Genomic DNA, 24682 nt, shown 5'->3' with positions numbered 1-24682 from the left:
CACCCCCCTAACCCCCTGCCCCCCGCCAGTGCACAAATTTTTGTGCACCAGGTCTCTAGTATGTTAATTAAAAAAAAAAAAAAAGGGGGAAGAGAAGAGAAATAGCTTTTTGAGGAAAGATCACAAATTCAATTTTAGACAAACTGACTTTGGACTGCCTATGGGGCAGATGGATATGGTCAGGGTTAGACAGAGACTTGGAAGTAACCGGAATACAGGTAAGTAGTAGCTAATCCCTAAAAATAAAGAGCGAGAGGAAAGAGCCAAGGACAGAGTTCTGGTGAACACCAGAATTTAAGGGAGGTGTGTTGAGATTTGGAGGTACCAGTGCAGGGGCACTGAGGCCAGGGAACACAAGCTCCCCAGGCTGCCTTTCTACATGAAAACGACCCAGTGCAAGGTTTAAGTATAACAGTTAACAACATCACTTAAAATCACGTACTTTAATATACAAGAAACACATAATACACAAAGAAAGCCCAAGAAAGCTATCAGTTCCTGAGCTGGTAGTTTAGGGGGAGTCGAAGAAAATGCGTCTTTCCAGTCTCCCAGGGAAAGAAGGGATGGGAGGACTCAGAATGTCACCAGACCCTGGTGAACCCAGGGGGCCACCCAGGGCCTAGTTCTCTGCCAAGGCAAAGTGCTGGTTTTCCTTGTCATGGCCCTGACCTTGCTCCCACGCTTGGCCTCCAGGTCTCAGGAGTCGTCCAGTTCCCAGAATGGCCCCTTCCTTTAGTTCCCTAACATTTTCACTCAGGGGAGAAGGCCGCTTACCCTACAAAAGGCAGGATGCAAGTTGGGGGAGGGAGGGAGGTTGTTCAGGAGAGGGAAGACAGGGGGAAAGGGCCTCCCACCTCCATGCTGGACTTCCTAGGAACAGCCTCCCCCTCCCCCTTTACCTGTCGTAGTGTCCGAGTCCCAGGGGAGTTGTCATCCTGCAGGATGGTGAGGGGAGACCTCCCTAGCGCCTTGCCCCTTGGTTTCCGTCTATTTCGCTTAGAACCTAGGTGGGTAAAGAGTTAAAGAAAGGAGCCAAAATTAGGGGCTTACCGTTTATTCCTCCTAAACTATCTGTAGACATTATCCCAAGACATCATTCCAATTTCTCTCCCTTATAGCTTGCCCTTAGATTCTGTACCTGAAGGTCTAGGTGTCTCAGGGTCTCTCATGGGCTTGTCTGAGCCCTGCCTGGTCCTAAGGGTTTCTGAGGGCTGTCCTGTTTCTTCCTCGGAAAACACCTGCTTGGAGGGGAGCTCAGTCTGGCTCCCATGAGGCATCTGGTCCTCCAGGGAACACTGGGTGCCCAGAGGCAAGTCCAAGTCGGAAGATGAAGGTACCTCTAGGGGCAGAACAGGCTCTGGGGGCAGATTTGATTTGGGGGCTTCCGTCTCAAATTCTTCACTCAGCTCTTTCACCAGCGGGGTTGTGAGCTCTAGAGGAGAGACTTGAAGTGAGATAGTGACTCCCTGATACAAATTGTTCAGCAAAGAGGAAAAAAATACAGAAGCCTTAGGATTCATGCCCTGGTGGGTGAGGAATTGAGAAGAGGGAAATCAAGGTGAGAGGGAGCAAAATGTTGAGGAAAGAGTGAGATGAGTTCACGGCAGGAGGATAGAGGCTCCTTTAAGAAGGAGCCCTGAGAGGATGGCTTCATTGACCCCCCACCCAAGGATGCTAGCTGACAACCTCATCAGATTTCCCTGGGCCCAACACTTACCTCCGCTGCTGGTCTTCATAGGTGTCCGTGCAATGCCAAGGGTCGGAGAGCGGGGATCCGAGTCCTGGGCCTGATTAGCATCCTCCAGCTGCTCCCCCGCTGCTCGGTTTGGCTGTGGAGAGCTCTCCACCTGTCAAGACCAAAGGCCATTGACGTATGGGCCCTGACTCTTCTTCCCTCCCAGCTCTCCAGCCACAGGCCAATGTTTCAGGCAGGAATTGCCAAGCCAAGGCCTTCCGACATTCAGGGGAATGTAGAGGTGGGGAGTGGGGGGCTCTCTTAAAATCAGATTAGGCAGAGGCCCAAGAATTCGGAGAGTTTCTCTTGCTGCCCCTCCCGCGGCCCAGAGTACCTGGATGGGAGTGCGCAGGATGCCGGCACTAGGTGAACGCGGGTCCGCCACTCGAGCCAGAAGCTTGTTGTGCGGCGGAGGCCGCGCCGGAGTGACTAGAACGCTCTTGGCTGAGCCCATCTCAATCCGGAGGAGGAGGGTGGGGCAGGGCCCGGCCCGGGGCGAGGAGGGTATGCCTGTGAGAAGTGACTCCGGTCTCAGCCCCCCTCCGCGACCATGTTCGACCTCGGACTCCACACCACCCGATCTTCCCAGATCCCAGCTAAGGAACCTCCTGGCCGCTGGGCCAGAGGCCCCTGTGGGGACGGTGCAGCTGACAAGGCGGCTCATTCCGGGCCTGCGGGGCCTTCTAACTCACTCATTTATTTAAATCACTTACCGGGCCCCAACTCCACTTCGGTGCACGGCAGCTGCAGCCTCAACTCCCGAAGCTTGAGTTTCAAACCTCCCGCCACGCCCCCTGCCGTGACCCTATTGGCTGAGCGGACGCAGGCTCCGATAGGCCCGCTATGGGAGGTCCGCCTACAGGGAGGGAAGCCATTGGGCTGAGAGGACGTCTATCATGGGAACCACGGGGTCGATGGGCAGCGGCTTGGTTCCCCCAGGTGTGACGCCTCCTGGATAGAAGGGGAATTTTGTTCCTATTAGGCTGCAAGTTGTCCATCGTGAAACTTTAAGGAGTGCCAGTCTTCGCTTTTGAGACCTTCAGCTTCAAAAACCAAATTACTTTATTTAAAAAAATTAAAAAAAAGAATTATTATGCCATTATGTACAGATTCAGGCGGAGGCAGAGTTATGAAGGTTTTTTTGAGGCGAGAGAAATAGTGATCCGTAGAGGCTGACGGCGTCATCAATCACTGGCCTCTAGCCCTCTCACACTCCGCCTCCTTAGGTGGGCCCTTCCCAAATACCAAGTCTCCAGGAGAGTCTCAGGTTGATTTACACAACCGCCAGTTTCTGCTCTTCAGCAGGAGGCACGCGAAGGGGCTGTGGGGGGTCCCGGAGTGCGAGCAGCTACAACTCTGGGGCCCCCCTCGCTGCTCGGCCCTGGAAGAGTGGGATTGGTTCTCTGGACCATCGATTACATTGGAGGCGCTTTTCATTGGCTTTAGTCAAGAGTAGGGCAGAGGGCGGAGCACTGGAAGGCAGGCTCCGTCCAACTGCCATTCTCGCGCGTCTTCCCTGGAGCGCATGCACCTAACGAGTAGTGCTCATTGGACCGCTAGAGTACGGGGAGGGGGACTAGGAAAGGTGGGAGCTGCTCTGTGTGAAGGAGCTACTGCCGGTGTCATGGCGGAGCTGAGTGAGGAGGCGCTGCTGTCAGTATTACCGACGATCCGGGTCCCTAAGGCTGGAGACCGGGTCCACAAAGACGAGTGCGCCTTCTCCTTCGACACACCGGTAAGCCCCTTCCCCACGTCCGCAGCGAGCACGACTTCCTTCCATAGCCCTGGTCATTCTGCCGGGGCCTGCAAGGCTTGGGCTACCGCCTCCTTGCGATGCACCATGGGACGTGTAGTCTCCCATGCTACTCCCTGCCGTTGCTTTTAATTAGCTGGAGCTGCCGTGTGACTACCGCCCCCGGAAGCCACCGCGCCCACCTCATCCGCTCCCCGTCTCGTGGAGCACTGTGGGGATTGTAGTCGCTCTCTTTCCTCTGCCGTTCTAAGCTAGGGGCGCAACCCGATCATCGGACTACATCTCCCAAGTGGATACCTGCGAAAGCCTGGGAGTTGGCCTTGCCTATCGCGCATGGTTCTCCGGGGTTTGTAGTCTCGTGTAGGAAGGATGGGGCGACCCTCCACTGTTCTGGGCCACGGTGGAGGTTGGAGGGTGGATACTGCGGTTCCTAGGCAGCTAGTAGTCTGGAAGTGGCCGCGAGGAAGGCCGTTCCTGAGAAAGGCCGAGCTACAGAGCCTCCACCCATGATTAATATGGACAGGGGGCGGGGAGGTGGGTCATTGGTGGTAGGGAGGGGAGGAAAGCTCTAGGCGTTTCTCCTTTAAGGTGAACCATTCCCGCGGCCCCCTCTTTTTCCCCCGCGCATCACAGAAAGCAGAGGGGGCCCTTTTCAAAGTATTTTCAGAGAGATGGTTTCCTTCTTACAGGACACTACGGCCTCTTGCCCATCCCACTGGCACTCTTGACTAGTTAGACAAAGCCACCACCCACACCATGCTTCACGTTATGCAGGCTCCACCCGGCACCTCCCTTCCTGCTCTTCTCCCTTCTTGTGTCACCCGCAAGCAGAGGCAAGGCTCAGGCCGGGGCAGAGCCTGGAACTGAGAGGGCAGCAGCCTGGCTGGGATCCGCCCCCCTCATCAGCCCTCCCCTCCAGCCGCTGCTGGGCCCTGCCCTGGGTGTTCAGCCAGACCAGCTCATGGCCAGGAAAACTGCAAGTCAGAGTGGAAAGGATCATTAATGCTGAGTATAGGAGAGTGATCCAAAGCCAAGTGCAGGGTCACCACTGATTTGTGGTTTGCTTGGTTTGCTAGGCTTTGAGCCTGGCCTCACACAATGTGCTGCGTCTCCGAAGTCTGGCTCTGGTAAAGCTAAAGCTGGAAGAGGACTGCTCAGAGCCGAGCTCCAGGGCTCCCAGTCCTCGGTGAAACCAGCGTTTTCCATTTCCCACGGAGGAGCTTAATCCCTGCGGTTTCCTCCTGCCCCCCGTGACCAGAGGCATGGCTGGGCGAAGCACCATCTTTCCCAGGAGGAGAAGGTTTTCCTTAATTACCAACTGATGGTAGAAGTCAGTGGATTCCTCTTTAAGCTCCTATCTTTCTCCTAGTAACCGCTTTGAATAATCCCAAAGGGATTTTGGTCATATTATTACACTTCTCTCACCCCAAGTCGAGAGAGCTCCAGTGTGGCTGAGTTGCTTTGCTCACAAACTTCCAGCACATTTTATTATCTTCAAATCAGGTTCATGGTAGAAAGAGAGCTTACGTGACCTGCCTGATGGGAAAGGCTCTATTTGTTTATGACTCTTATAATCCGCACCGTTCTAGGGCGTGGAACACAATCTGTGGGATCAAGAGCTGCCTTAGATGATGCCCTATTTTTACTATGGCAGCAGAGAATTTTTCAAGGCCGCTGGGGCTTTTATCCCAGGACGAAGATGCCTGCTGCTGCTCAAAACCTTGGCTCTGGGGGGTCTAAGGGAAGACTCTGCTGTTGTCCCAATTTCCTCCTCCGCCTTCTCCCTCACTTGAGTCACAAAGGCACTGGGAGGCTTGCTCAGTGTGGGGGAAGGCCATCCTCTCCCGTCAGCCGTGGTTTAGAGTGGACACCTGTCCGTCCTTGTTTTCTGCCTGGGTTATATGTGTTCCACCTATCTCAGCAAGTGTTGCTCGATTGTTCTAGAAAGGGGCTGGCTTTGAGGTTGGAGGTTGATGGGACTTCATTGGGGATTTAGTTATTGGTCAGAGGGGAGGTGACAGGGTGGCTGGAGAATGACATGATCCCTGCCAGGCTGGGTGCCCGTTCAGCTGTGAGCTGCACACAAGGCCAAGGCATTGTTCCCCTGGAGTCAGGCTTCAGCAGGAGAGGAGGGAGAAGACTCCCTGAGGACCGGGTTCAGCTCCCTAGCAGAGTATGGTAGAGGAAAGGTCTGGTCTTGCTGGCAAGCTCTGGGGTTAGAAGAATCTCTGCTTGTCCAGTCTGGTAGGCCTTTCTTTTTAAATCTTTATTGTTGAAAGTATTACATATGTCCCCCTTTTTCCTCTATTGACCCCCTCCAGCCCGTCCCCACCCTCCGCCCCAGGCCTTCACCACCCTGTTGTCTGTGTCCATGGGTTATGCATATTGGTAGGTTTTCTTAATCCTGGAGATCAGGTGGGGTTTGTCATGTTGTCCTTGGTTTAGGTTCAGTGTCTGACATACAGGTCTTTCCAAGGAAGGTCCCTGTTCCCCTCTGAATGTGGTTCCTGGTACTGGAAGTTTTTGGTATTTGGTCCCCTGTTACTTTCTGGGTCTCTTGGCTCCAGAGAAGAGGTGGAGGGAGTTCTCTGCAGTTGATTGGAGGGCTCCAAAGAAGGAGCAAGGCGGAAGAGGAATGGTGACTGAAAGGTGTTCGGCTCCTGCTGTCCTTGATGGTTGTTATCAAAGGATGGGGAAACCTTAGCCACGTACTAAGTACCAAGTAGGGAAATGACTTACCAAGAGCCACACCTTGTTAGAGAACAGAAACTTCCTTTGGAAACCAGAGGTTTTCGAGCCCAGGCCTTCGTCTCCCCACCTGGCCGGGCTTAACCCCCGGTGTTTCCTCCCCTGCTTCTTGTCCTGCAGGAGTCGGAGGGCGGCCTCTACATTTGCATGAACACATTCCTGGGTTTCGGGAAGCAGTATGTGGAGAGACATTTCAACAAGACGGGCCAGCGCGTCTACCTGCACCTCCGGCGGACCCGGCGCCTGGTCGTGGTAGGGGCTGGGCCTGGGGACGTCCTGGCATGTCCCCCTGGGCCCCCATTTTGAATCTGTTCCGTTCTGACTTCTGTAGGCCTCACTTCCCCTCTCACCTGTGTCTGTTGGTATCGTGAAAACCCAGCACACGTTTTTTAGCTCCATTCTCTTCTGAGATTAACTCACTGCATCCCATCCATTCTCCCCCTTTGTCCCTGAACTGGGGCTGATTGCTGACCCTGCGTCCCTGCCTCGTTGCAGAAAGAGGAGGACACCACCACGGGCACTGGAGACCCCCCCCGGAAGAAGCCCACCCGGCTCGCTATTGGTGAGCATCCCTGCGGTCCGTTCCTCTCCCGGAGCTGGTCTTCCCTGCTCTCAGAAGTACTAGGAAAGCCCCAAAGGAAGGAGCCTCATCAGTGGGCCTTGAACTCTGGAAGGAACATTTACCTGTGGTCGTTGTCCTCCTATTCTTCCCTGTCTCACCAGGTGTCGAAGGCGGGTTTGACATCAGCGAGGACAAGTTTGAGTACGATGAGGATGTGAAGATTGTCATTTTGCCGGATTACTTGGAGATTGCCCGGGATGGGTTGGGCGGACTGCCTGAGTTTGTCAGAGATCGGGTATGAACATTTTCCCGCCCTCCCAAAAATGTTAGGGCAAGCACTGAGAAAGCTAAAGACCAAGTGCTAGGGGGCACATGGGGCTGGGGCTGGGCACTGTCTCTGACCCTCTGCTTTCCCCAGGTGACCAGTGCAGTGGAAGCTCTGCTGGCGGCCGACTCAGCCTCCCGCAAGCAGGAGGTGCAGGCCTGGGATGGGGAAGTACGGCAGGTGTCTAAGCATGCCTTCAACCTCAAGCAGCTGGACAACCCTGCTCGAATCCCTCCCTGGTGAGACCTGGCCCCTCGACCTCGAGGCACAACCCCCAGAGCAGAGCAAAGAGGCCACCCTTCTGGGGGATCTGGTGGGAGAGAGAGCCGGGAGCAGGACAGTTAGGGAGACGTGGGGGAGAAGAACTAAACGGGGGGACGTCCAGAGCAGAGGAGGACGGAGAGCTCATGGATTGGCAGGGCCCCGAGAGTCCCCTTTCTCCTCCACTCTGCAATACCCCTGATCCATATTTCAGCCCATTTTTTTCTCCTGGGTTAGTGGCTGGAAGTGCTCCAAGTGTGACATGAGAGAAAACCTATGGCTCAACCTGACCGATGGCTCCATCCTCTGTGGCCGACGCTACTTCGACGGCAGTGGGGGCAACAACCATGCCGCGGAGCACTACAGGGAGACAGGCTACCCGTTAGCCGTCAAGCTGGGCACCATCACACCTGACGGAGCTGGTACTCCTCCCTCCTCAGCCGCCTCCATGCCAAAATGTCTTTTAACTGTTACTTGTTGTATATGGAACAAATAATACATGAGTACGTTCTCTTGACAAACAATGAAAATATTGCAGATAAGACTAAATCTCCCGTTACCCTTCAAACCTCAGTCCTCTTTCTAGAAGTTATTATTATTATCCAATAAGTAAGCAACCCTCCCAACCCATCTGACACTAGACCCTTATCTCTCGGGGTCACAATTAATTCCAACCCTCACCCTGTTTCACCCCATCTTTCCTGACAGCCATCCCCAGAAGGTTCAAGGGAGCCAAGAGGGTTATCCTACAGGCTCATCCTTCTATCCCTCCCACCAAGGCCCCTCAGGGCAGGCCAGTCCTGAGCCACCCCCGGTGACACTGCCTCTGCCTCCTGTCCTAGATGTGTACTCGTATGATGAGGACGACATGGTCCTGGACCCCAACCTGGCTGAGCACCTGTCCCACTTTGGCATCAACATGCTGAGAATGCAGAAGGTAAGACCTGTTCAGCTTCAGATTCTTCTTACTCCTGCTCATTAGGCCCTTCTTCCTTGCCTGAGGCAGAACACTGGAGAGAGTTGCATTTGCCACAGTTATTCCAGGCCCCATGATATGTGGGCTTTGAAGAACTTTCTAGAATCATTTGTTCATTCATTGAATACTCCTGAGTACCTACTGTGTGCCAGTCCCTAATAAGGCAGGTGTGGTCCTTCTTTCATCGACCTATAGTATATATGGGAAGGCAGACGTTAATCATATGCTCACACAAATAACTGAATAATTGCAAACTGTGCGGGGTGCTATGAAAGAGATGGGAGGGGGCGGCCATGGTTTACAGCAGGGACCTGGCCTAGCCGGGGGCATCAGGGAAGTTTCTCTGAGGAAGCTGTTGCTTGAGTGGAGACCTGAGGGGTGAGGAGGGGTAACTTTGGAATGGGAAACACGCTTCAGGCAGAGGGAATTGCGTTCATTCATTCCCTCATTCAAGCCTGATGACTGTCCTCGGGGACAGTTGCTGTGGCCACCTAGACAGACTGGACGATATCCGGCACACCTCCATAGTTCAGCAAATCCAGGCTCCAGCTGGGTTTCGTCCTAGATCTGTCACAGATCAATGTGAAAACCCAGGGCTGAGCCCACCCCTCGTCTGAAGTGCCCCTTCCCTGCAGACGGACAAGACGATGACCGAGTTGGAGATAGATATGAACCAGCGGATCGGCGAATGGGAGCTGATCCAGGAGTCGGGCGTGTCCCTGAAGCCCCTGTTCGGGCCTGGCTACACCGGCATCCGGAACTTGGGCAACAGCTGCTACCTCAACTCAGTGGTCCAGGTGCTCTTCAGCATCCCCGACTTCCAGAGGAAGTGAGTGGTGCCTTCCCCCGGCCCCCTGCTCTGCACCCCTCACACCCCAGCTCCTCTCTGGGTCACCAGCCTCTGGGCACACAGCTCTTCCAGCTGCCCTCAGCACCTCTGTTCTAGTGCTAGTTCCTCTTACACTGTGGCTGGTGTGCTATGAAGGGAGTGAGTTGTAGAACTGGACCATCGTCACCCAGTCACACACAAGCCCCCACTGAGAGCAGAACACCAAATCCCAGGGCTCTCTGAGGCCTCCTGACCGACTCAAGGGTGAGCAGATGGTCTTTATTTTAGGCCCATGACATCAGATAAGCATCTAAAGTGGACATGTAACCCTGGGGAAAGGGGAGGACTTGGGACAAGAAGGTAGAAGGAAGGCAGATTCTTTCTCGAGGAGGCTGGGGAGGACTGCCTCAGTGCACTGCATACTGACGTAGTTGAGGAAGGAAGAAGGGCAGGCCGGTGGAGAGAAATGGACCTCGAGGTTTAACCACATAACTCCTCACTGTGGAGGGAGCCTGTTCACAGAGCGGGTAGATAATTTCTCCCTCGGCTTTTCGGCTGAGCCCAGACCAAAGCCTCTCCAATTCTCCTTCCCTTGACTCTTAGGTACGTGGATAAGCTGGAGAAGATCTTCCAGAACGCCCCAACGGACCCAACCCAGGACTTCAGCACCCAGGTGTAGGTAGCCAGGTCCTCTGCACAGAGGCTCTGACCGCCTCGCAGCCTGTCTGCCCCTCTCCTCCGTGACCGCCTGGCGCGGCAGCAGTTTAGCCCTGGCCAGTTAAACGCTGTCAGATGATTGCCTTCTCGGCATGCTTACTGCCTTGAGATGGGAACCTGAGGTTTCCCACGTCTTACAGAGTTGTCTTAGGAGGGCTTTCAGCCAGGATTGAGTTGGGGAGGAAGAGGTATAGCAGATGTCAGATCATCATTGGTTGACTAAAGCCAAGTGGTTCTCTTGGATGTTAACGTAGGGCCAAGCTGGGCCATGGCCTTCTCTCTGGAGAGTATTCCAAGCTACCACCGGAGTCCGGCAATGGGGAGCAGGTGTCAGAACACAAGGTAAGGACTCCATCCCTTTCAGGCTCTGGAATGATGGGGAAACTGAGGTGGGAGATGTCTCACTTGTTGGCCTCTTGAGCCCCAGCTAATTCGCTGCCCTGGCTCTGCCTAGGAAGTTCAAGATGGCATTGCCCCTCGGATGTTCAAGGCCCTCGTTGGCAAGGGTCACCCCGAGTTCTCCACCAACCGACAGCAGGATGCCCAAGAGTTCTTCCTTCACCTTATCAACATGGTGGAGGTAAGGGCTGAGCAGATGACAAGGGAGGACCCTCTTCCAAGTCCTCCCATCCACCTGCAATCACTCCCTCTCCCTCCTGCCCCTTCTTGCCTGCCAGCCCCACCCCTGCACCTGGCAGTCCGCATGCACTGTGCCTGCCCTGTGGTGGCAGTGACACCCAAGGAGAATAGTAGAGCCAAGCATGGTCCTTAAACTGGATGGGCTTGCTACCTCATGAAGGATACACCCAAAGAAATGCAATTGGGATACTTCCTGCCTATCAAGAGGACTACAAGCACATCCCAACACAGTCCCACAGTGCTGTGACCCGGCCAGAATCTGGGAGGGGTGGGTAACTAGGGAAAGCCTCCGCTCTGTTCCTGCATCCCTGTGCTCTCGGGTAGTCCCCCTTCCCTTTCCCTCTGCTGCCTCCCTAACCCCCAAGGACCCTTTTTAGGCCCCCATTTCAGTCCCTGGCTACCCAGACCTCCCCACCTGCCTCTTTCCCATAGAGGAATTGCCGGAGTTCTGAAAATCCTAATGAAGTGTTCCGCTTCTTGGTGGAGGAAAAAATCAAGTGCCTGGCCACAGAAAAGGTGAAGTACACACAGAGAGTGGACTACATCATGCAGCTGCCTGTGCCCATGGACGCAGCCCTTAACAAAGGTAGGGCGCTCTCGGCCAGGCCTGGGTGCGGGTGCAATCTAAGGGCTATGAAGTGCGTTGGGCATCTAATAGGAGCAGAGCCCATGGTATGCCTTGCTGCCCAGCCCATGGTCCTAAGCGAGGCCATAGGGGGAAGTAGGATTAACCTCGCCCACAGCCTATCAGCAGAGCTGTGTTAAAAAGAAGCAAGATCATATACAGATGCTTGTCAGGTGGGATGCAGAGCCAGCAGGGCCAAGCTAGGAGGGAAAGAGCATCACCCTCTGAAGGAGCCACCCACCAATTCTGTCACCAGAGGAGCTTCTGGAGTATGAGGAGAAGAAGCGGCAAGCCGAGGAGGAGAAGCTGCCACTGCCAGAGCTGGTTCGGGCCCAGGTGCCCTTCAGCTCCTGCCTGGAGGCCTATGGGGCCCCTGAGCAGGTGGACGACTTCTGGAGCACAGCTCTGCAGGCCAAATCAGTAGCTGTCAAGTAAGTCCTGGTGGTCTGGGCTGAGGGTTTCGGGCCTGTGTCAGGGTGGTCCCCGAGATACTATCTGCCTCTGTCTCCTTCATTCGTTCCTCTTTTGGGTGGAATCTCAGAATTGCATCAGTTGAGGCTGGTAATCTGGCCCTGGTGGGAGCCAAGAGGCCCTAGCAGGAGCAGACTCAGACGATTACTACATAGTCCCTTGTCCTGGCCAAACCACTCCCTCTTCTCTCATGGCACAGGGTCACTTTAGTGCTGCTTCTCTCCACTCCCTCCCTCGATCCTGGCAGGGCAGACACTGAGTATCACTGGTGAACAGAGTGTGGGTTTCCAGCAAATGCTTTCACTTTTTGCCTAACTGTTGGCATGAGCGTGAGATCTGTGAGTGCTGGTCTCCAGAGAAGTCAGCCGTCCACCCCTTTGCTGCTCCTGTCAACAAGCCAGCCCTTGCCCTGGCTCCCACCACTCCTTGTTTGCAGATGCTCTGATGCCTGCCCAGGGCGAGATAAGAATATGGGGTATCTTCTGGGCTGTTAGGTCTTCTACCTATGAGAGGCTGAACCCCAGGGTGGGGCTTTCAGGGTAGGAGAGGCTTGGGATTGTCTGGGTTCCAGGACATTCTCTCTTCCCTAGGACCACACGATTTGCCTCATTCCCTGACTACCTGGTCATCCAGATCAAGAAATTCACCTTCGGCTTAGACTGGGTACCCAAGAAACTGGGTATGATGGCTGGGACATGTGAGGGAGGTTAAGCAGAAGAGGCCTTGATATATGTAAACTAACGTTTCTCTAACTTCCCTGTGAAAGAAGAAAGCATTACCTTAGACCAGTGGTTCTCAACCTATGGGTCACGACTCCTTTGGGGGTCGAACAACCCTTTCACAGGGGTCGCCTAAGACCATCGGAAAACACATATATAATTACATATTGTTTTTGTGATTAATCACTATGCTTTAATTATGTTCAATTTGTAACAATGAAAATACATCCTGCATATCAGATATTTACATTACAATTCATAGCAGTAGCAAAATTACAGTTATGAAGTAGCAACGAAAATAATTTTATGGTTGGGAGTCACCACATGAGGAACTGTATTAAAGGGTCGCAGCATTAGGAAGGTTGAGAACCACTGCCTTAGACGTTTCAGAATATGTCTAGTTTGAAAAGCACTGACTAAACATATTAGAAGACTTCTTTGATTTTTTCTTTTAATGTATTGATTTGAGAGAAACATTGGTTTGTTTCACGTATTTATGCATTCATTGGTTGCTTCTTATATATGCCCTGATCAGGGATCAAACCCACAACCTTATCATATGGGGACGACTCTCTAACCAACTGAGCTACCTGGCCAGCACCAAGACTGCTTTGATTTTAGAATTATAATTTACAACCAAACATGATCTTCATAGTTTTACAATTTTTATTTTTTCAATTGTTAAGATGTTTTCATTTTAATAATCTGGAAATAATTAGTTCTCATGGGCCTTACAGGCCCCTGCTGACTGAGAACTCTCATCTAACCTCAATTCCTAGATAAGCTGAGACTCACACAAGTATAAAATCATCCTGTCCCACAAGTTGGAGGCCCCCCTTCCTTGCCCATAGCTCATTTGTGGTAGATCTAGGGCTGGAATCCAGGTCCCCTGACTTCCAGGCCACAATTATTTTTATTACACCGGGATCCCTAAGATTGGTATCCTCTGAACAGCTTCCGATCACAGGGCAGTGCTAAGATACGGTGCCTGGGCTTGAGATTCCCAAAGTGCTTTTTCAGGGAGGGCCTCAGGGAGCTCCTGAGTGACCCTTTCCTGCCATTCCCATGACAGATGTGTCCATCGAGATGCCAGACGAGCTAGACATCTCCCAGTTGAGGGGTACAGGGCTGCAGCCTGGAGAGGAGGAGCTGCCTGACATTGCCCCACCCCTGGTCACTCCGGATGAGCCCAAAGGTAGCCTTGGTTTCTATGGCAACGAAGACGAAGACTCCTTCTGCTCCCCTCACTTCTCCTCTCCGACATGTTAGTGATTCTTTTTCCTGCCTGTCTCTCTCCCTTGCTGATGGGGGTCTTCTCTGCCTGCCTCCCCACAACCCTGTCCTTTGTGTTTCTCCTGTCCTCCCTTTCCAATTTCTTCTGCCCTCTTGGGGTGGACTGAGGACTGACTGGAGCACTCCCAGCCACGTTCTCTGTGTGGATGGCAGTAGCATTGCCTTCCTACCCTTGTCACCTATTAGTTAGGTGTGGGGGCCGCGTATCATACTCCAGAGAAAGAGCCCATCCTGTGAGATTGGGCAAGGAAGGATCTTTAGCTTTGGTCTGTGCCTTTAGGATATTGGACCCACTTTGTGTTGTCTGTCGTTTCAGTTCTGGGATAAGGTGCCAGGCTGTAGAAGAAAAATGCATGGAATGGAATGGTTGGGAGAGGGCTGGGGGCCGGCCTGTGGGTTGGAGGAGAAGGTGGAGCAAATAGTGGCCCAAGGAATCGGTCACCGTGCCCACACTTCTCCCACCACAGCCCCCATGTTGGATGAGTCAGTCATCATCCAGTTGGTGGAGATGGGCTTCCCTATGGATGCCTGCCGCAAAGCTGTCTACTACACCGGCAACAGCGGGGCCGAGGCTGCCATGAACTGGGTCATGTCTCACATGGATGATCCAGGTAGGTAGGGATGGGTGGCAGGGCCTGGCAGGGCCACCATCCTCCCCCAAACGCTTCAACCCCTTCGCATCCACAGATTTTGCAAACCCCCTCATCCTGCCTGGCTCCAGCGGGCCTGGCTCCACAAGTGCGGCTGCGGACCCCCCACCAGAGGACTGCGTGACCACCATTGTCTCCATGGGCTTCTCCCGGGACCAGGCCCTCAAAGCTCTGCGGGCCACGGTAGGGGCTGCCCCCAGCTCAGGACTGGGGCCTCTGAGGTCAAAGCGGGGTGGGAATGAGGTTCCATTCTTCGTAAGCAAGACCGAGGACAGCCGCTGCGGAATGGCCAGGGCTGGGCTCCACCCTTTTGTGGCTGTGATGAGGAGCTGAGGCTTCCCTGGCGGTTTTCTTGTGCCCAGACTTGTTGGAAATGTAATGCTTTCCTCCTCTCCAAGAACAACAGTTTAGAACGGGCTGTGGACTGGATCTTCAGCCACATTGACGACCTAGACGCGGAAGCTGCCATGGACATCTCGGAGGGTCGCTCAGCTGCCGACTCCATCTCTGAGTCTGTGCCGGTGGGACCTAAAGTGCGGGATGGTTCTGGAAGTGAGTGTCCCCGGGAAAGGGGCCAGGCCAGTCTGCTCTACCAGAGCCTCATTCCAGGGCGGCTCTGCTTCCCTCGGGGCAGAGGGCACAGGAGCTCTTTTCCCGCGACATGACTCCTGACGGTGGGATTCTAGGAGGCGGAGATAGACTTTTGACCCAATACATGCCTACACACCCTGAATTTGAGCTGTTAGATACATCTTTGGACTGTCACTCAAGGATTCCTTTCTCATTGTCTTCTCTGCCCTCCCCTTCTCTCCATCCCTAGAGTACCAGCTCTTTGCCTTCATTAGTCACATGGGCACCTCCACCATGTGTGGTCACTACGTCTGCCACATCAAGAAGGAAGGCAGGTGAGGGGCCACGGTGCGCATTTGGAATGGGGGAGTGGTGGTAGAGGTGAGCAGGGCCACTGAAACCCTTAGAGTATGTGTGGAAAAGGTGAAGGACTGCCTGGTGGGAGCCACAATCCACCAGGGATGAGGGAATGCCCGACAGCAAACATCAGGCAAACGACAGCCCTTTGGGCTGGGTCGGCCTCTTGCTTCTGTAAGTAGTTTTAATGAGCATAACTACACTTACTCATTTATGTATTATCTGTGGCTGTTTTCACTCTGCAAGAGGAAAATGAGTAGTTATATCAGAGACCCAATGGCCTACCAAACCTTCTGGCCCTTTAGAGGAAAAGCTTGCCGACCCCTGCCTTACAGGAATGGGCGGGGGCCAGGGGAGGGGGGTGTCTGGAGGATCTGCCGACACCGAGTGGGGGAAATGGTCTTTGTCAGACAGGTAGCAGCTGGACTGTAGGTTTGGGGGGCTTTCCCCACAATCACCAGGATTGACTCAGAGGCTGGGTCAGAGAAACCTAGCCGAAGCGTTGTGGACTGCTCAGTTTGTTCATCCTTTCCCACCTCTCCCCACCTTTCCCAGATGGGTGATCTACAACGACCAGAAAGTGTGTGCCTCTGAGAAGCCGCCCAAGGACCTGGGCTACATCTACTTCTACCAGAGAGTGGCCAGCTAAGAGCCTGTCCTGATCCTTGCCGCGGAGGGCAGGGGCAGGGGCAGGCCACCTGGCATGAGGGAGAGGGGCTGGGAGTGGATTGCAGCCACTGGCTCCGCACCCTTTTCCTTTCTTGTCCCCTGCAGCAGGGAAGAAGCTAGAGGCGCTAGGAGAATGGCTGGGCAGAATGGAGGGACACTCAAGACTTTGGGATAGAGCAGGAAGGGGACGGGAGGGTGGCTGCCTGTCTGTGAGGAGACTATGTTGCTTCCCCTCCCCCTGGGCCCTCATTCCTCTGCTTCTGTAGTCCTGCCAGCTCCTGGTGTGGAAGGGGCTTATTTGTGTGTGTGTGTGTAGGTGTGTGTGTGTGTGTGTGTGTGTGTGTGTGTGTGTGTGTGTCGCTTTGTGCAGCCTCTTCCACAGAAGGGGGTGTCCCTGCTCCCCCTCCCCTTTGTGTTTGCTCCCTGTGTGGTCAGGTCAGAAGGGATACGAGGGAAATGGGGACCCCCTCGCCCTCCTGCCTCAGTCTTTCCTCTACCCTGTCCTCTGGAAAATGCCAAAATACATGATGTGAATAAAAGTACAGTGGGTGAAATTGTGTCCTGTTTGATACAGTGGGAGTTCTCTTCCCTGGGGCTAGCAGGAAGGCCCTGTCCAAAAACTCCAGCTTTGCCCCTTCTGTAGGCAGTGCTCTACTTCTCCGCAGTTTTTGGAGCTCTTGGGAAACAGGGCGAGGTGAGTGCTAGAGGCTGTCAGATCTGGGGAACTGGAGTGGGGTCACAGAGCAAAACTGGGGGCCAAAGCCCTTCCTTCCAGCAGCCCCACACACTTGCACCAGGGGCGGGGGGTACTCCCCCGTGTCCCTAGTGGCCAAGGAGGCCTGGCCAACTGGAGCAAGGAGGGGGTTGCTCCCGGGGCCCTCGGGGTTCCGACCGCCTCTCTCAGCTGCACGGTCTCTGCCAATGGGCCGGCCCTCCCTCTGAACCCTGTCCCTGGTCCAACAGCTGGGCCGGGCGTCCCCTGCGGGGGTCAAAGGTACCCGCTCCGCGGTCAGGTCTGCGGGACTGGACGGGCGGAGTCCCTCTCCCCGAGCTGGGAGATGGCCCTGGGGCCCCGCAGTGGGAGTGGCGGGACCTGCCCTGGGAACCATCCTGCCCCCTGCCTCGAGCTGTAGGCTTGAAGTGAGGGTCCCCCACCCCCCGAGCGCAGGGGTTCGTAGGCCTCGCCTCGTTCCGAGCCGGCGACAGCCCCGAGCCCTAGAACGTTGCGACAAGAAAGGGGGAGACGTCAGAACCGCGCACGCGGGCGGCGGCGGGCGGGGCGGCGGGCAGGGCGCGGGGCGGGCGCGGGCAGGGCTTGGGCAGGGCTTGGGCAGGGCGGGCGGCGCACCATGGCCGAGGAGGCGGAGTTCTGCTTCTCCGCGCTCTATATAAGCGGGCAGTGGCCGCGGCTGCGCCGTGAGGCTGACCTTCAGTGTGTCGGCTTCAGCGACGACATGGCGCCCTCCAGGAAGTTCTTCGTCGGGGGAAACTGGAAGATGAATGGGAGGAAGGCGAACCTGGGGGAGCTCATCACCTGCCTGAACTCCGCCAAGGTGCCGGCCGACACGGGTGAGCCTCGCCTCGCGGGGAGGGGAGGGGAGGGGAGAGCGGGCGGGCAGCGCCTTCTCCGAGCCACGGGGAGTCCGAGCGAAGAGGGTGCAGGGCTGAGGGCGAGAGCTCCTGGGGGTCCGGACATTGACCCGCAGCCGCAGGATCGGGGTGTGCCGAGGGGGAGTCGGGGCCAGTCTCATGGTGCCCTCGGACAGTGGGTCCTCGGAGGAAGATGGCCCTTTGGGAGGACGGGCTGCACCGCCAGGAGCCGGGCATGGAGGGGAGCGGAGGCAGCCCCCGCGGGCGGGCGGGAGAGGGGCGCCCGCCGAGGCGGCAGCGGGGTGGGGGCGGGGGGCGGGGGGCCGAGTGGGCGTGCGCGCCTCCCGCTACCTGCCCCCTCGGCTCGGCCCGGCCCGGCTCGTGCGCCGCCGCACGTCGCCCAGACTCCGCCCCGCGCTCGCCGAGCGGCCGAGCAGCCGAGCGCCCCCGATCCTTCCCCTCGGCCGCCTGCGCGGGGGCGAGCAGCCCGGGCCATTTGCGAATGAGGAGCGCTCCCACGCGCTCTCCAGCCTGGAACCGGGAAGCGCGGGGTCTCCCGGAGCCGCTCGGCTCCCCGCCCACCACCCGCAGTGCTGTCCTCAGCCCGTCCCATCCACCCACATCGCAGGACCACCGGCCTGATCAGAAGGGGCAGCCCCGAGACCCCACAGCAGCCGGACTTGGCCCTTTCTGCTTTTGCTAAAAAGCCTTGCCTGGCCTGTGAGAGCTATTTTAGAAGGGAGGCTGGACTGGCCCCCGGAGAATGCTGAGTCTAGTCTAGTTGGTGCTCAGGCCCAGAATAGCCCCAGGAAATCAGAGCCACAGCTGTTAAAAGAGCAGAGGGCAGGGCCGTGGCCTCGGGGCACCTGGGAGGCTCTAGGAATTGGAAACAGGCCCAACCTGGGATGTGGACAAAGATCATCTTGTTGGGGGGAAAACGAAGGGAAGCAGAACTCAGAAAGCTGGTGAAGGCGAGGGGTTCAGAGCCCTGGATGGAGTCTAGAGCATGAAGGCTTCCTTGTGATCTCGTCCTCAGAGGTGGTCTGTGCACCCCCCACCGCCTACATTGACTTCGCCAGGCAGAAGCTAGATCCCAAGATTGCCGTGGCTGCCCAGAACTGCTACAAAGTGATGAATGGGGCTTTCACTGGGGAGATCAGGTGAGATGCAGGTGGGAGAGGGGTGTGTGGGGACCCGTCCCTCATGTTCCTCCCTGTGGAACTGTGGCTTCATCTCTTCCCACAGCCCCGGCATGATCAAAGACTGTGGAGCCACATGGGTAGTCCTGGGGCACTCGGAGAGAAGACACGTCTTTGGGGAGTCAGATGAGGTTAGTAACTAGGAGAAGAGGTGAGAGATGCCTTGTTCCAAGAGCGGTGTTTCACCAAGTGTGTTCCTCAACAGCTGATTGGGCAGAAAGTGGCCCATGCCCTGGCCGAGGGACTTGGAGTCATCGCCTGCATTGGGGAGAAGCTAGATGAGAGGGAAGCTGGCATCACTGAGAAGGTCGTTTTTGAACAAACCAAGGTCATCGCAGGTATTTCTGAAGGGACCTATGAGCCTCGCCAAGTCCATGAAGGCACAGAGGGTGGGGTCAGATCCCTGCAGCCTGACTTGATCCCCATGCTGACACAGGAAAGGGAAGGGGAAGGTGGGAATCCTTGCTTCCTCCCTCTCACTTCTACACCTGCCCCATGGTATTGATGCCTCTTGGAGTTTCTCAAGCAGCCACTAGGGGGCAGCAGGCCACCCTCTTTATTCCTTGGTACCAAGCTTGTCGCTCCCTCCTAAACACCCTGCTTCTGTGATCTCTGTCCCACAGATAACGTGAAGGACTGGAGCAAGGTTGTTCTGGCCTATGAGCCTGTGTGGGCCATTGGTACAGGCAAGACTGCAACACCCCAGCAGGTAACCACGCCCAGGAGCCCCACCCTCAGCCTACCCTGCTTGGGTAGAACTGACAGCAGAGACCATCTGGGACAACCCTTCATTTTAAAGACAGAACATTGCCCAAGGACATCCATTCCAGGGGCTGGTGTGTTCTAACTGGGATCTCAGGGTTTCTGGGATTCCCTGAAGCAACACTGCCTCATCACTGGTGCCCAGGGTGGTTCCCCCTTTGAGGGAAAGGCAGGAAGAGTCTTAACTTAGTCTGGCTTCTTGTTTAGGCCCAGGAAGTACACGAAAAGCTCCGGGGATGGCTTAAGACCAATGTCTCTGATGCAGTGGCTCAGTGCACCCGCATCATTTATGGAGGTGAGTGGGTTTGGCTCCAGCCTGAGGTGGGCTGGGCTGGGAACTAGACTGAGCCTTCCTTAGACTTTGAGGTGGGAGTGGAGTATGCCCATCCCATCCCTGACCATTCGCCCTCGCTCCTCCCTTCCCAGGGTCTGTGACTGGGGCAAACTGCAAGGAGCTGGCATGCCAGCCTGACGTGGATGGCTTCCTCGTGGGTGGTGCATCCCTCAAGCCTGAATTCGTGGACATCATCAACGCCAAACAATAAGCCCCAAATCCATCTCCCTGCCCTTCCTGCTATGCCAAGGACTGTGAAGCTCAGAAGCCCAGTAACTGCTCCTCCCTCTCCCCACCCCCACACATGCTTCTGATGGTATCACCTGCCCCTTCTTGTGGCCTAATCCAAACTGTACCTCTCCTTTACCATGTACACCTGTAATGGTTGGGACAATCTCTTCTCCACTTACTCTAATAATTGGAACAAAACATGTCACCAAGATGGCCTCTCCTTGGCTGAGAGGTAGAAGGGTGGGGTTTGCTCATAGGCCCCTCTGTCCCCACTGAAGGCAGGAAAGAGAAGCCGTCCTCCTCTCCCATCTCGTACTTGAGGCCACGGGCTGGGAAAGAGCCCTGTCCGCCCTGGTGCCAACGCCTGTGTGTTGTATATGTGAGCAGTCCCACTTGGGGGTGGGAATAAACATCTGGCATTAAGCCTTGTGGTCTGTCCTTCATTGTACTTGTTTCCACATCATTTCTCTCTACTTTTTTGAGGCAGCCACAGGACCCTTGTGCAGGGGGGGAAAAAAGCCACAAACAGGTTTTTACAACAGCAGATCTCATTATCTTTACTTGGAAAAAGAAGTGTCTTGTGTACCAGGCGCCACAGCCTTGAATAACAGCTTCTCTTCACCCCCTGGGTGGCTCGGGCTGTTCCACTCCCCAGAGCTTGGGTTGGGACTAGGGGCCCAGCCTCACTGGCTTTAAGTAGCTGGTCAAGCCAGCAGTACCCCTGGGGAGGGGTAGCATCAAGGCCCCCAAATCTGTGGTATCACAGGGTCACTGGTAGAGAAGGTAGTGCTTCATGGCAGGGGGCAAGGGCAGAGCAGATACCTGGCCCAGCCGGCTAGCCCCCAGAGCTTGGCGCACACACAGGCGGCTCAGGTGCAGAAGGGAGTGTGGCTCCGCTGGGGGAGAGAAGGAGGAGAAGGTAAGTAGGGGTGCAGCCATCAGCTAGACATCCTCAAATTATAGGGTTCCCTTCCACTCTCCTGCTCCGAGTCTGCTCCTACCTTGGTCAAGAGATCTAAAGCACCCTGACGTTCTGCATCTGCTCTCAGGGTCAGAGGCATCACACCCCCCAGTCAGAGCTGGGGGTGAAGCTCTAGCTAAGGCCCTCTAAGCAACAGGCCAAGGTGGCTCTGACGGGTGGAGCTGGCCCAGGCTTGGATTCCAGAGAGGCCTGGGGAATGGGGCTGATGAGGTGGAAGGAAGGCTAGCCCTCCACAACAGCTCACCGTAGGTGATGGGAGGAGAGGTCCCCAGCCTCTGCTAAGCCTACAACTGCAGAGAACAGTTAAATCCCATCAGTCTAAAGCCGGGGCCCCATTGCTTCCCCAAGGAGGTCCTTCCCCTGCAGACCCACCCCAAACCCTGCCCCTACTGCTCTCCTTCCAGGTGGGGGGAGGGAGGGCTCAATGGCTCCTTCCTGGGGTTTGACTGAGGAAGTAGGCATGTATGAGTCACAAGTCAGAGCCCAGGGAATCGAGCACACACCCTGGGTGCCTGGCGCTGCCTGTCCTCTTTTGAAATTGTACACGTAGCCCAGTACCCATTTAACCCTTTGCACCTGTGCTCCAGGAGCTGCTAGCTCCCATAAAGCCCTAGTCCAGTGGTTCTCAACCTTCTGGCTCTTTAAATACAGTTCCTCATGTTGTGACCCAACCATAAAATTATTTTCGTTGCTACTTCATAACTGTAATGTTGCTACTGTTATGACTCGTAATGGAAATATCTGTTATGCAGGATGGTCTTAGGCGATCCCTGTGAAAGGGTCGTTCGACCGCCAAAGGGGTCGCGACTCACAGGTTGAGAACCGCTGCTCCCTGGAGGGCCTCCCTCCATTCTGGGGCTCACCACTTAATAGCAAGTTGCGTGCCCAAGCCTCACCTTTACCTCTCTTGCTGTTGGGAGGATTAAACTAGGTAAGGGCTGTGAAGACCCTTAGCCATTCCTGGCACTGAGTAAGGGGTAGGGAAGCAGGTCAGATGAAGGCTCCTTCCCTCCACCCTTGTAAAGGCCTTGAGTTTCCAACCCAAACCACAGCCACCAGTGACAGAACACGCTCCCACACCTACCCCGGGCCTCACCTCTCCTTTTGCCCAGGTAGCTGATGCGGACCTGGCACTGGCCCCAGACAGCGCTTACTGCTGGGTAGAGGGTCCTGCCCTTCAGTCCGTGGAAGGCTGGCCCCAGGTAGGTACCCCCAATCGCGTAGCCCAGAGTTCCCTCCTCCATGTCCAGAACCACCAGCAGCCTCTCCGGCACCTCCAGCGGCTCACCCTGAGGTCCGGGTGGATATTGGGGGGCCCCGGGCCCCTTGCTCTGATGGTACAGCTTCCCCCGCCCAAGGTCCCAGCCCCACGACTCGCTGTTGCTGCCCAGCAGCGCCGCGTAGTGGTCAGCCTGCAGCGGGGCGAGGGCCGTGGCCACACCCACCACGGCGTGGGTGCCCCTCTGCGCGCGGGGCCAGCAGATTTCCCAGGCGTGCAGGCCGCTCGAGTAGCCCCTCTTACCCCGGGCCCCGTCCGTGCTCTGGGCGACGGGCCGCCGCTCAAAGCACAGGCCCCCCTCCCGGACCTCGATGTTCTCCGAGCAGTCCTTGGGGTTCCAGCCGTGGCGCCGCTGCGTTCCCAGGTCAGGAGGGGGAGCAGACAGGAGCTCCTCCAAGCCTTTGGGACAAGAGAGGTCGGGGTACAGGGCCTGCGGGGTGGGGGGGCTGCGGCTGCCCCCTGCCAGGGCCGTCTGGCCCATGGGGTGAGGCGCTGGCGGGTTCCCCGGGAGAGTCTTGCTGGGGCGTCTCTCTTCTGCAAGTTGCGCTCCGGTTCGGGGTTGCCCTGGAAAGGAGTTGGGAGAGAAGAGGCGGTAACGTGAGGGGACCCGGCGGGGGCTCCTCCTCCATGCGCCCCGGCCTTTCACCCGTTGGCCCACCGCCCCGCTCCTCCCTCTTCGTTCCCCCCAGCGCCCCAGCCCATTGCCCTACCCTCACCCATCAGTCGCGGGCTCCCGAGACGGGCGAGTCCGCCCCTCGGGCCTCCCAGGGGCCGTCCCCCTCGCCCGCCCCGTGCCCGCGTCACCCGTGGCCCCCGAACCTCGCTGGGCTCCCCCAGCCGGGAGGTCGCCGGGCCTACGGCGGAACCCGGCGTTAAGTCACCGAGGGGCGCGGGCGCAGAACGCCGGCCGCTTCCGCCTCCAAGCACCGCCCCCAGGCTTGGCCCCGCCCACGTCCCCGCCTCGAGGCCCCGCCCCCGTCCCCGCTGGAGGCCCTCCGGGGCCGTCAATCTCTCTCTTGCGTCGCTCTGGGGTCTCTGGGGGTCTGTTCTCCACCGTCAATACCTTTGAGCCACCTGGGCACCAACTCCTGAGCCCTTCGGTACGAGGGGCACGGGATCAAGGGGGTTCCTCTATTGTGCCGGCCTCTTTCCACGGTCCCGGACTCGGGGTCACCGTTTCTGGGCAGGTCTCTTTCTGGTTCGGTTGTGAGTCAGCCTGTTCTATGCCTGAGGTTCTGAACCCTGTGTTTCGGGCTCTGAGCGGTAGGTGTCGCAGGTCTCCATGCTGCTCTAGTCCATCCATTCCTAGACTGCAGGCCTCATTGGGAGAGTGTAGTGGCTCCGATCTGGGTTTGAGCGAAGCTACGCCACTAATGAGCTGTGTGACGTGAGAAACATCCATCTGTGGCCTCCCCACGCGCCCTGACCCGGAATGGAACCCGCAGCCTAGGTATGTGCCCTGACTGGGAATCTAACCAGCAACTTTTTTGTGCACCAGACGAGGATCCAACCAATGGAGCCACCTGGCCAGGGCCAAATTTTGTAATATATTAATTAAAGAGAAAAAATAAAGCATATTAATAAGAAAGATGTAAACCTGAACACTTGTCATCCACCCCACCTGGATATTCTTGCCAGTGTGACAACAAAAATAATGACTGTGGATCGAGGGCTACGATGAATATTAGTGTGATAGCCCAGCGGATGAAGCGAGCCTAAACCACAGCCGACTCCAGCTCCTCTTGAGCAGTAGCTGACTGCATGGTATTCGCCAGTGGTTGCCACTGGATCTTGAACTGCTCAAACATTTGCTGATAATAGCTCAAACATTCCATAATGCTACAAGCAATAGTAACTTTTTATTTTTCATTGATATGTAACACATGTAAAGTCCACTAATTGTAAATTGCTCAATGAATTTTTTTACATATTTATGTGTTATGTGACCACCATTTCCAGCCTCAAGGTCAGGTGTATCTCCCGCGTCCCAGTAGGCGCCTTTCTTGCCCTTTCCCTAGCACTATACCCCCAAAGGTCCCTACTATTTGACCTCTGTCAGTATAGATTCGCTTTGCCTCTTCTTCAATGAAACCATAAAGTATGTATTCTTTTGCATCTGGCTTATTTTTCTCAATATTATGTCTGTGAGTCATCCATGTTACATGAAACAGTAGCTCCTTCTGTTCAGTGTTTTACAGCATGCCATCCTATGTATGTACTACAATGTATCTATTCTATTCTTGATGGGCATTTGAAATGTTTCCAGTTTTTAGGTATTACAGAGAAAGCTATGTACAGTATTGTACAAGTCCTCTGGTGGACCTAAGCACTCATTTTATTGGTTGTGGGTGAAGCTATGCCACTAATTAGCTGTGTATTGTGAAAAACATCGATCTCTTTTTATGA

The 24682-nt window shown here is 55.7% G+C and overlaps 4 protein-coding genes across 8 annotated transcripts; 2 read left to right on the top strand and 2 right to left on the bottom strand.

Moving 5' to 3' along the window:
- Positions 1–425: 425 nt before the first annotated feature.
- CDCA3 (cell division cycle associated 3) lies at positions 426–3540 on the bottom strand. Of its 2 annotated transcripts, XM_081082341.1 has the most exons (6): positions 2449–3540; positions 2070–2245; positions 1718–1847; positions 1139–1432; positions 900–1003; positions 426–775 (listed from the first exon to the last, which is right to left on the bottom strand). In XM_081082341.1, exons 2-6 carry the CDS (start codon positions 2187–2189, stop codon positions 620–622), a joined length of 804 nt encoding a protein of 267 aa, XP_080938467.1. In that variant the 5' UTR covers positions 2190–2245; positions 2449–3540; the 3' UTR covers positions 426–619. The 2 variants fall into 2 exon arrangements, with proteins under 2 accessions (XP_080938467.1, XP_080938468.1); XM_081082342.1 differs by having other exon boundaries at positions 2070–2840.
- On the top strand, positions 3299–16450 carry USP5 (ubiquitin specific peptidase 5). Of its 2 annotated transcripts, none has more exons than XM_081082332.1 (20): positions 3299–3470; positions 6357–6488; positions 6732–6798; positions 6960–7093; positions 7217–7362; positions 7622–7806; positions 8227–8321; positions 8996–9189; positions 9793–9864; positions 10161–10248; positions 10361–10486; positions 10978–11131; positions 11427–11601; positions 12232–12320; positions 13433–13555; positions 14121–14264; positions 14341–14486; positions 14702–14855; positions 15124–15208; positions 15786–16450. In XM_081082332.1, the coding sequence occupies exons 1-20, from the start codon at positions 3360–3362 to the stop codon at positions 15877–15879; spliced, it is 2514 nt and encodes an 837-aa protein (XP_080938458.1). In that variant the 5' UTR covers positions 3299–3359; the 3' UTR covers positions 15880–16450. The 2 variants fall into 2 exon arrangements, with proteins under 2 accessions (XP_080938458.1, XP_080938457.1); XM_081082331.1 differs by having other exon boundaries at positions 13433–13624.
- A 750-nt stretch (positions 16451–17200) lies between these two features.
- TPI1 (triosephosphate isomerase 1) lies at positions 17201–20438 on the top strand. The gene is made up of 7 exons (XM_081082340.1): positions 17201–17468; positions 18526–18649; positions 18735–18819; positions 18894–19026; positions 19312–19397; positions 19658–19745; positions 19877–20438. The coding sequence occupies exons 1-7, from the start codon at positions 17249–17251 to the stop codon at positions 19993–19995; spliced, it is 855 nt and encodes a 284-aa protein (XP_080938466.1). The 5' UTR covers positions 17201–17248; the 3' UTR covers positions 19996–20438.
- A 111-nt stretch (positions 20439–20549) lies between these two features.
- SPSB2 (splA/ryanodine receptor domain and SOCS box containing 2) lies at positions 20550–23483 on the bottom strand. 3 transcript variants are annotated; one of them, XM_081082339.1, is made up of 3 exons: positions 23340–23483; positions 22094–22840; positions 20550–20911 (listed from the first exon to the last, which is right to left on the bottom strand). In XM_081082339.1, exons 2-3 carry the CDS (start codon positions 22755–22757, stop codon positions 20784–20786), a joined length of 792 nt encoding a protein of 263 aa, XP_080938465.1. In that variant the 5' UTR covers positions 22758–22840; positions 23340–23483; the 3' UTR covers positions 20550–20783. The 3 variants fall into 3 exon arrangements, with proteins under 3 accessions (XP_080938465.1, XP_080938464.1, XP_080938463.1); XM_081082338.1 differs by lacking the exon at positions 23340–23483 and adding an exon at positions 23096–23210; XM_081082337.1 differs by lacking the exon at positions 23340–23483 and adding an exon at positions 22993–23182.
- Positions 23484–24682: the final 1199 nt, after the last annotated feature.

This window comes from Myotis nattereri (assembly GCF_964212035.1).
Source record: "Myotis nattereri genome assembly, chromosome: 2".
In the NCBI taxonomy this organism is placed as follows: Eukaryota; Metazoa; Chordata; class Mammalia; order Chiroptera; family Vespertilionidae; genus Myotis; species Myotis nattereri.
Note: the sequence above shows the minus strand (reverse complement) of the source record. Positions and strands in the feature narration are given on the sequence as shown.

What these genes read in the sequence shown, in the direction of transcription:
- CDCA3 (XM_081082342.1), bottom strand. Translation starts at nt 2,399, where the DNA reads ATGAGCCGCCTTGTCAGCTGCACCGTCCCCACAGGGGCCTCTGGCCCA. An exon ending in TATGAAGACCAGCAGCGGAG is followed by an intron (nt 1,433 to 1,717) that starts GTAAGTGTTGGG and finishes TCTCTCCTCTAG; the next exon opens with AGCTCACAACCCCGCTGGTG. An exon ending in GGACTCGGACACTACGACAG is followed by an intron (nt 776 to 899) that starts GTAAAGGGGGAG and finishes TGCCTTTTGTAG; the next exon opens with GGTAAGCGGCCTTCTCCCCT.
- USP5 (XM_081082331.1), top strand. Translation starts at nt 3,360, where the DNA reads ATGGCGGAGCTGAGTGAGGAGGCGCTGCTGTCAGTATTACCGACGATC. An exon ending in CCTTCTCCTTCGACACACCG is followed by an intron (nt 3,471 to 6,356) that starts GTAAGCCCCTTC and finishes CTTGTCCTGCAG; the next exon opens with GAGTCGGAGGGCGGCCTCTA. An exon ending in ATCCCCGACTTCCAGAGGAA is followed by an intron (nt 9,190 to 9,792) that starts GTGAGTGGTGCC and finishes CTTGACTCTTAG; the next exon opens with GTACGTGGATAAGCTGGAGA.
- TPI1 (XM_081082340.1), top strand. Translation starts at nt 17,249, where the DNA reads ATGGCCGAGGAGGCGGAGTTCTGCTTCTCCGCGCTCTATATAAGCGGG. An exon ending in GCTTTCACTGGGGAGATCAG is followed by an intron (nt 18,650 to 18,734) that starts GTGAGATGCAGG and finishes CTCTTCCCACAG; the next exon opens with CCCCGGCATGATCAAAGACT. An exon ending in ACAAACCAAGGTCATCGCAG is followed by an intron (nt 19,027 to 19,311) that starts GTATTTCTGAAG and finishes TCTGTCCCACAG; the next exon opens with ATAACGTGAAGGACTGGAGC.
- SPSB2 (XM_081082337.1), bottom strand. An exon ending in CTACCTGGGCAAAAGGAGAG is followed by an intron (nt 20,912 to 22,093) that starts GTGAGGCCCGGG and finishes TCTCTCCCCCAG; the next exon opens with CGGAGCCACACTCCCTTCTG.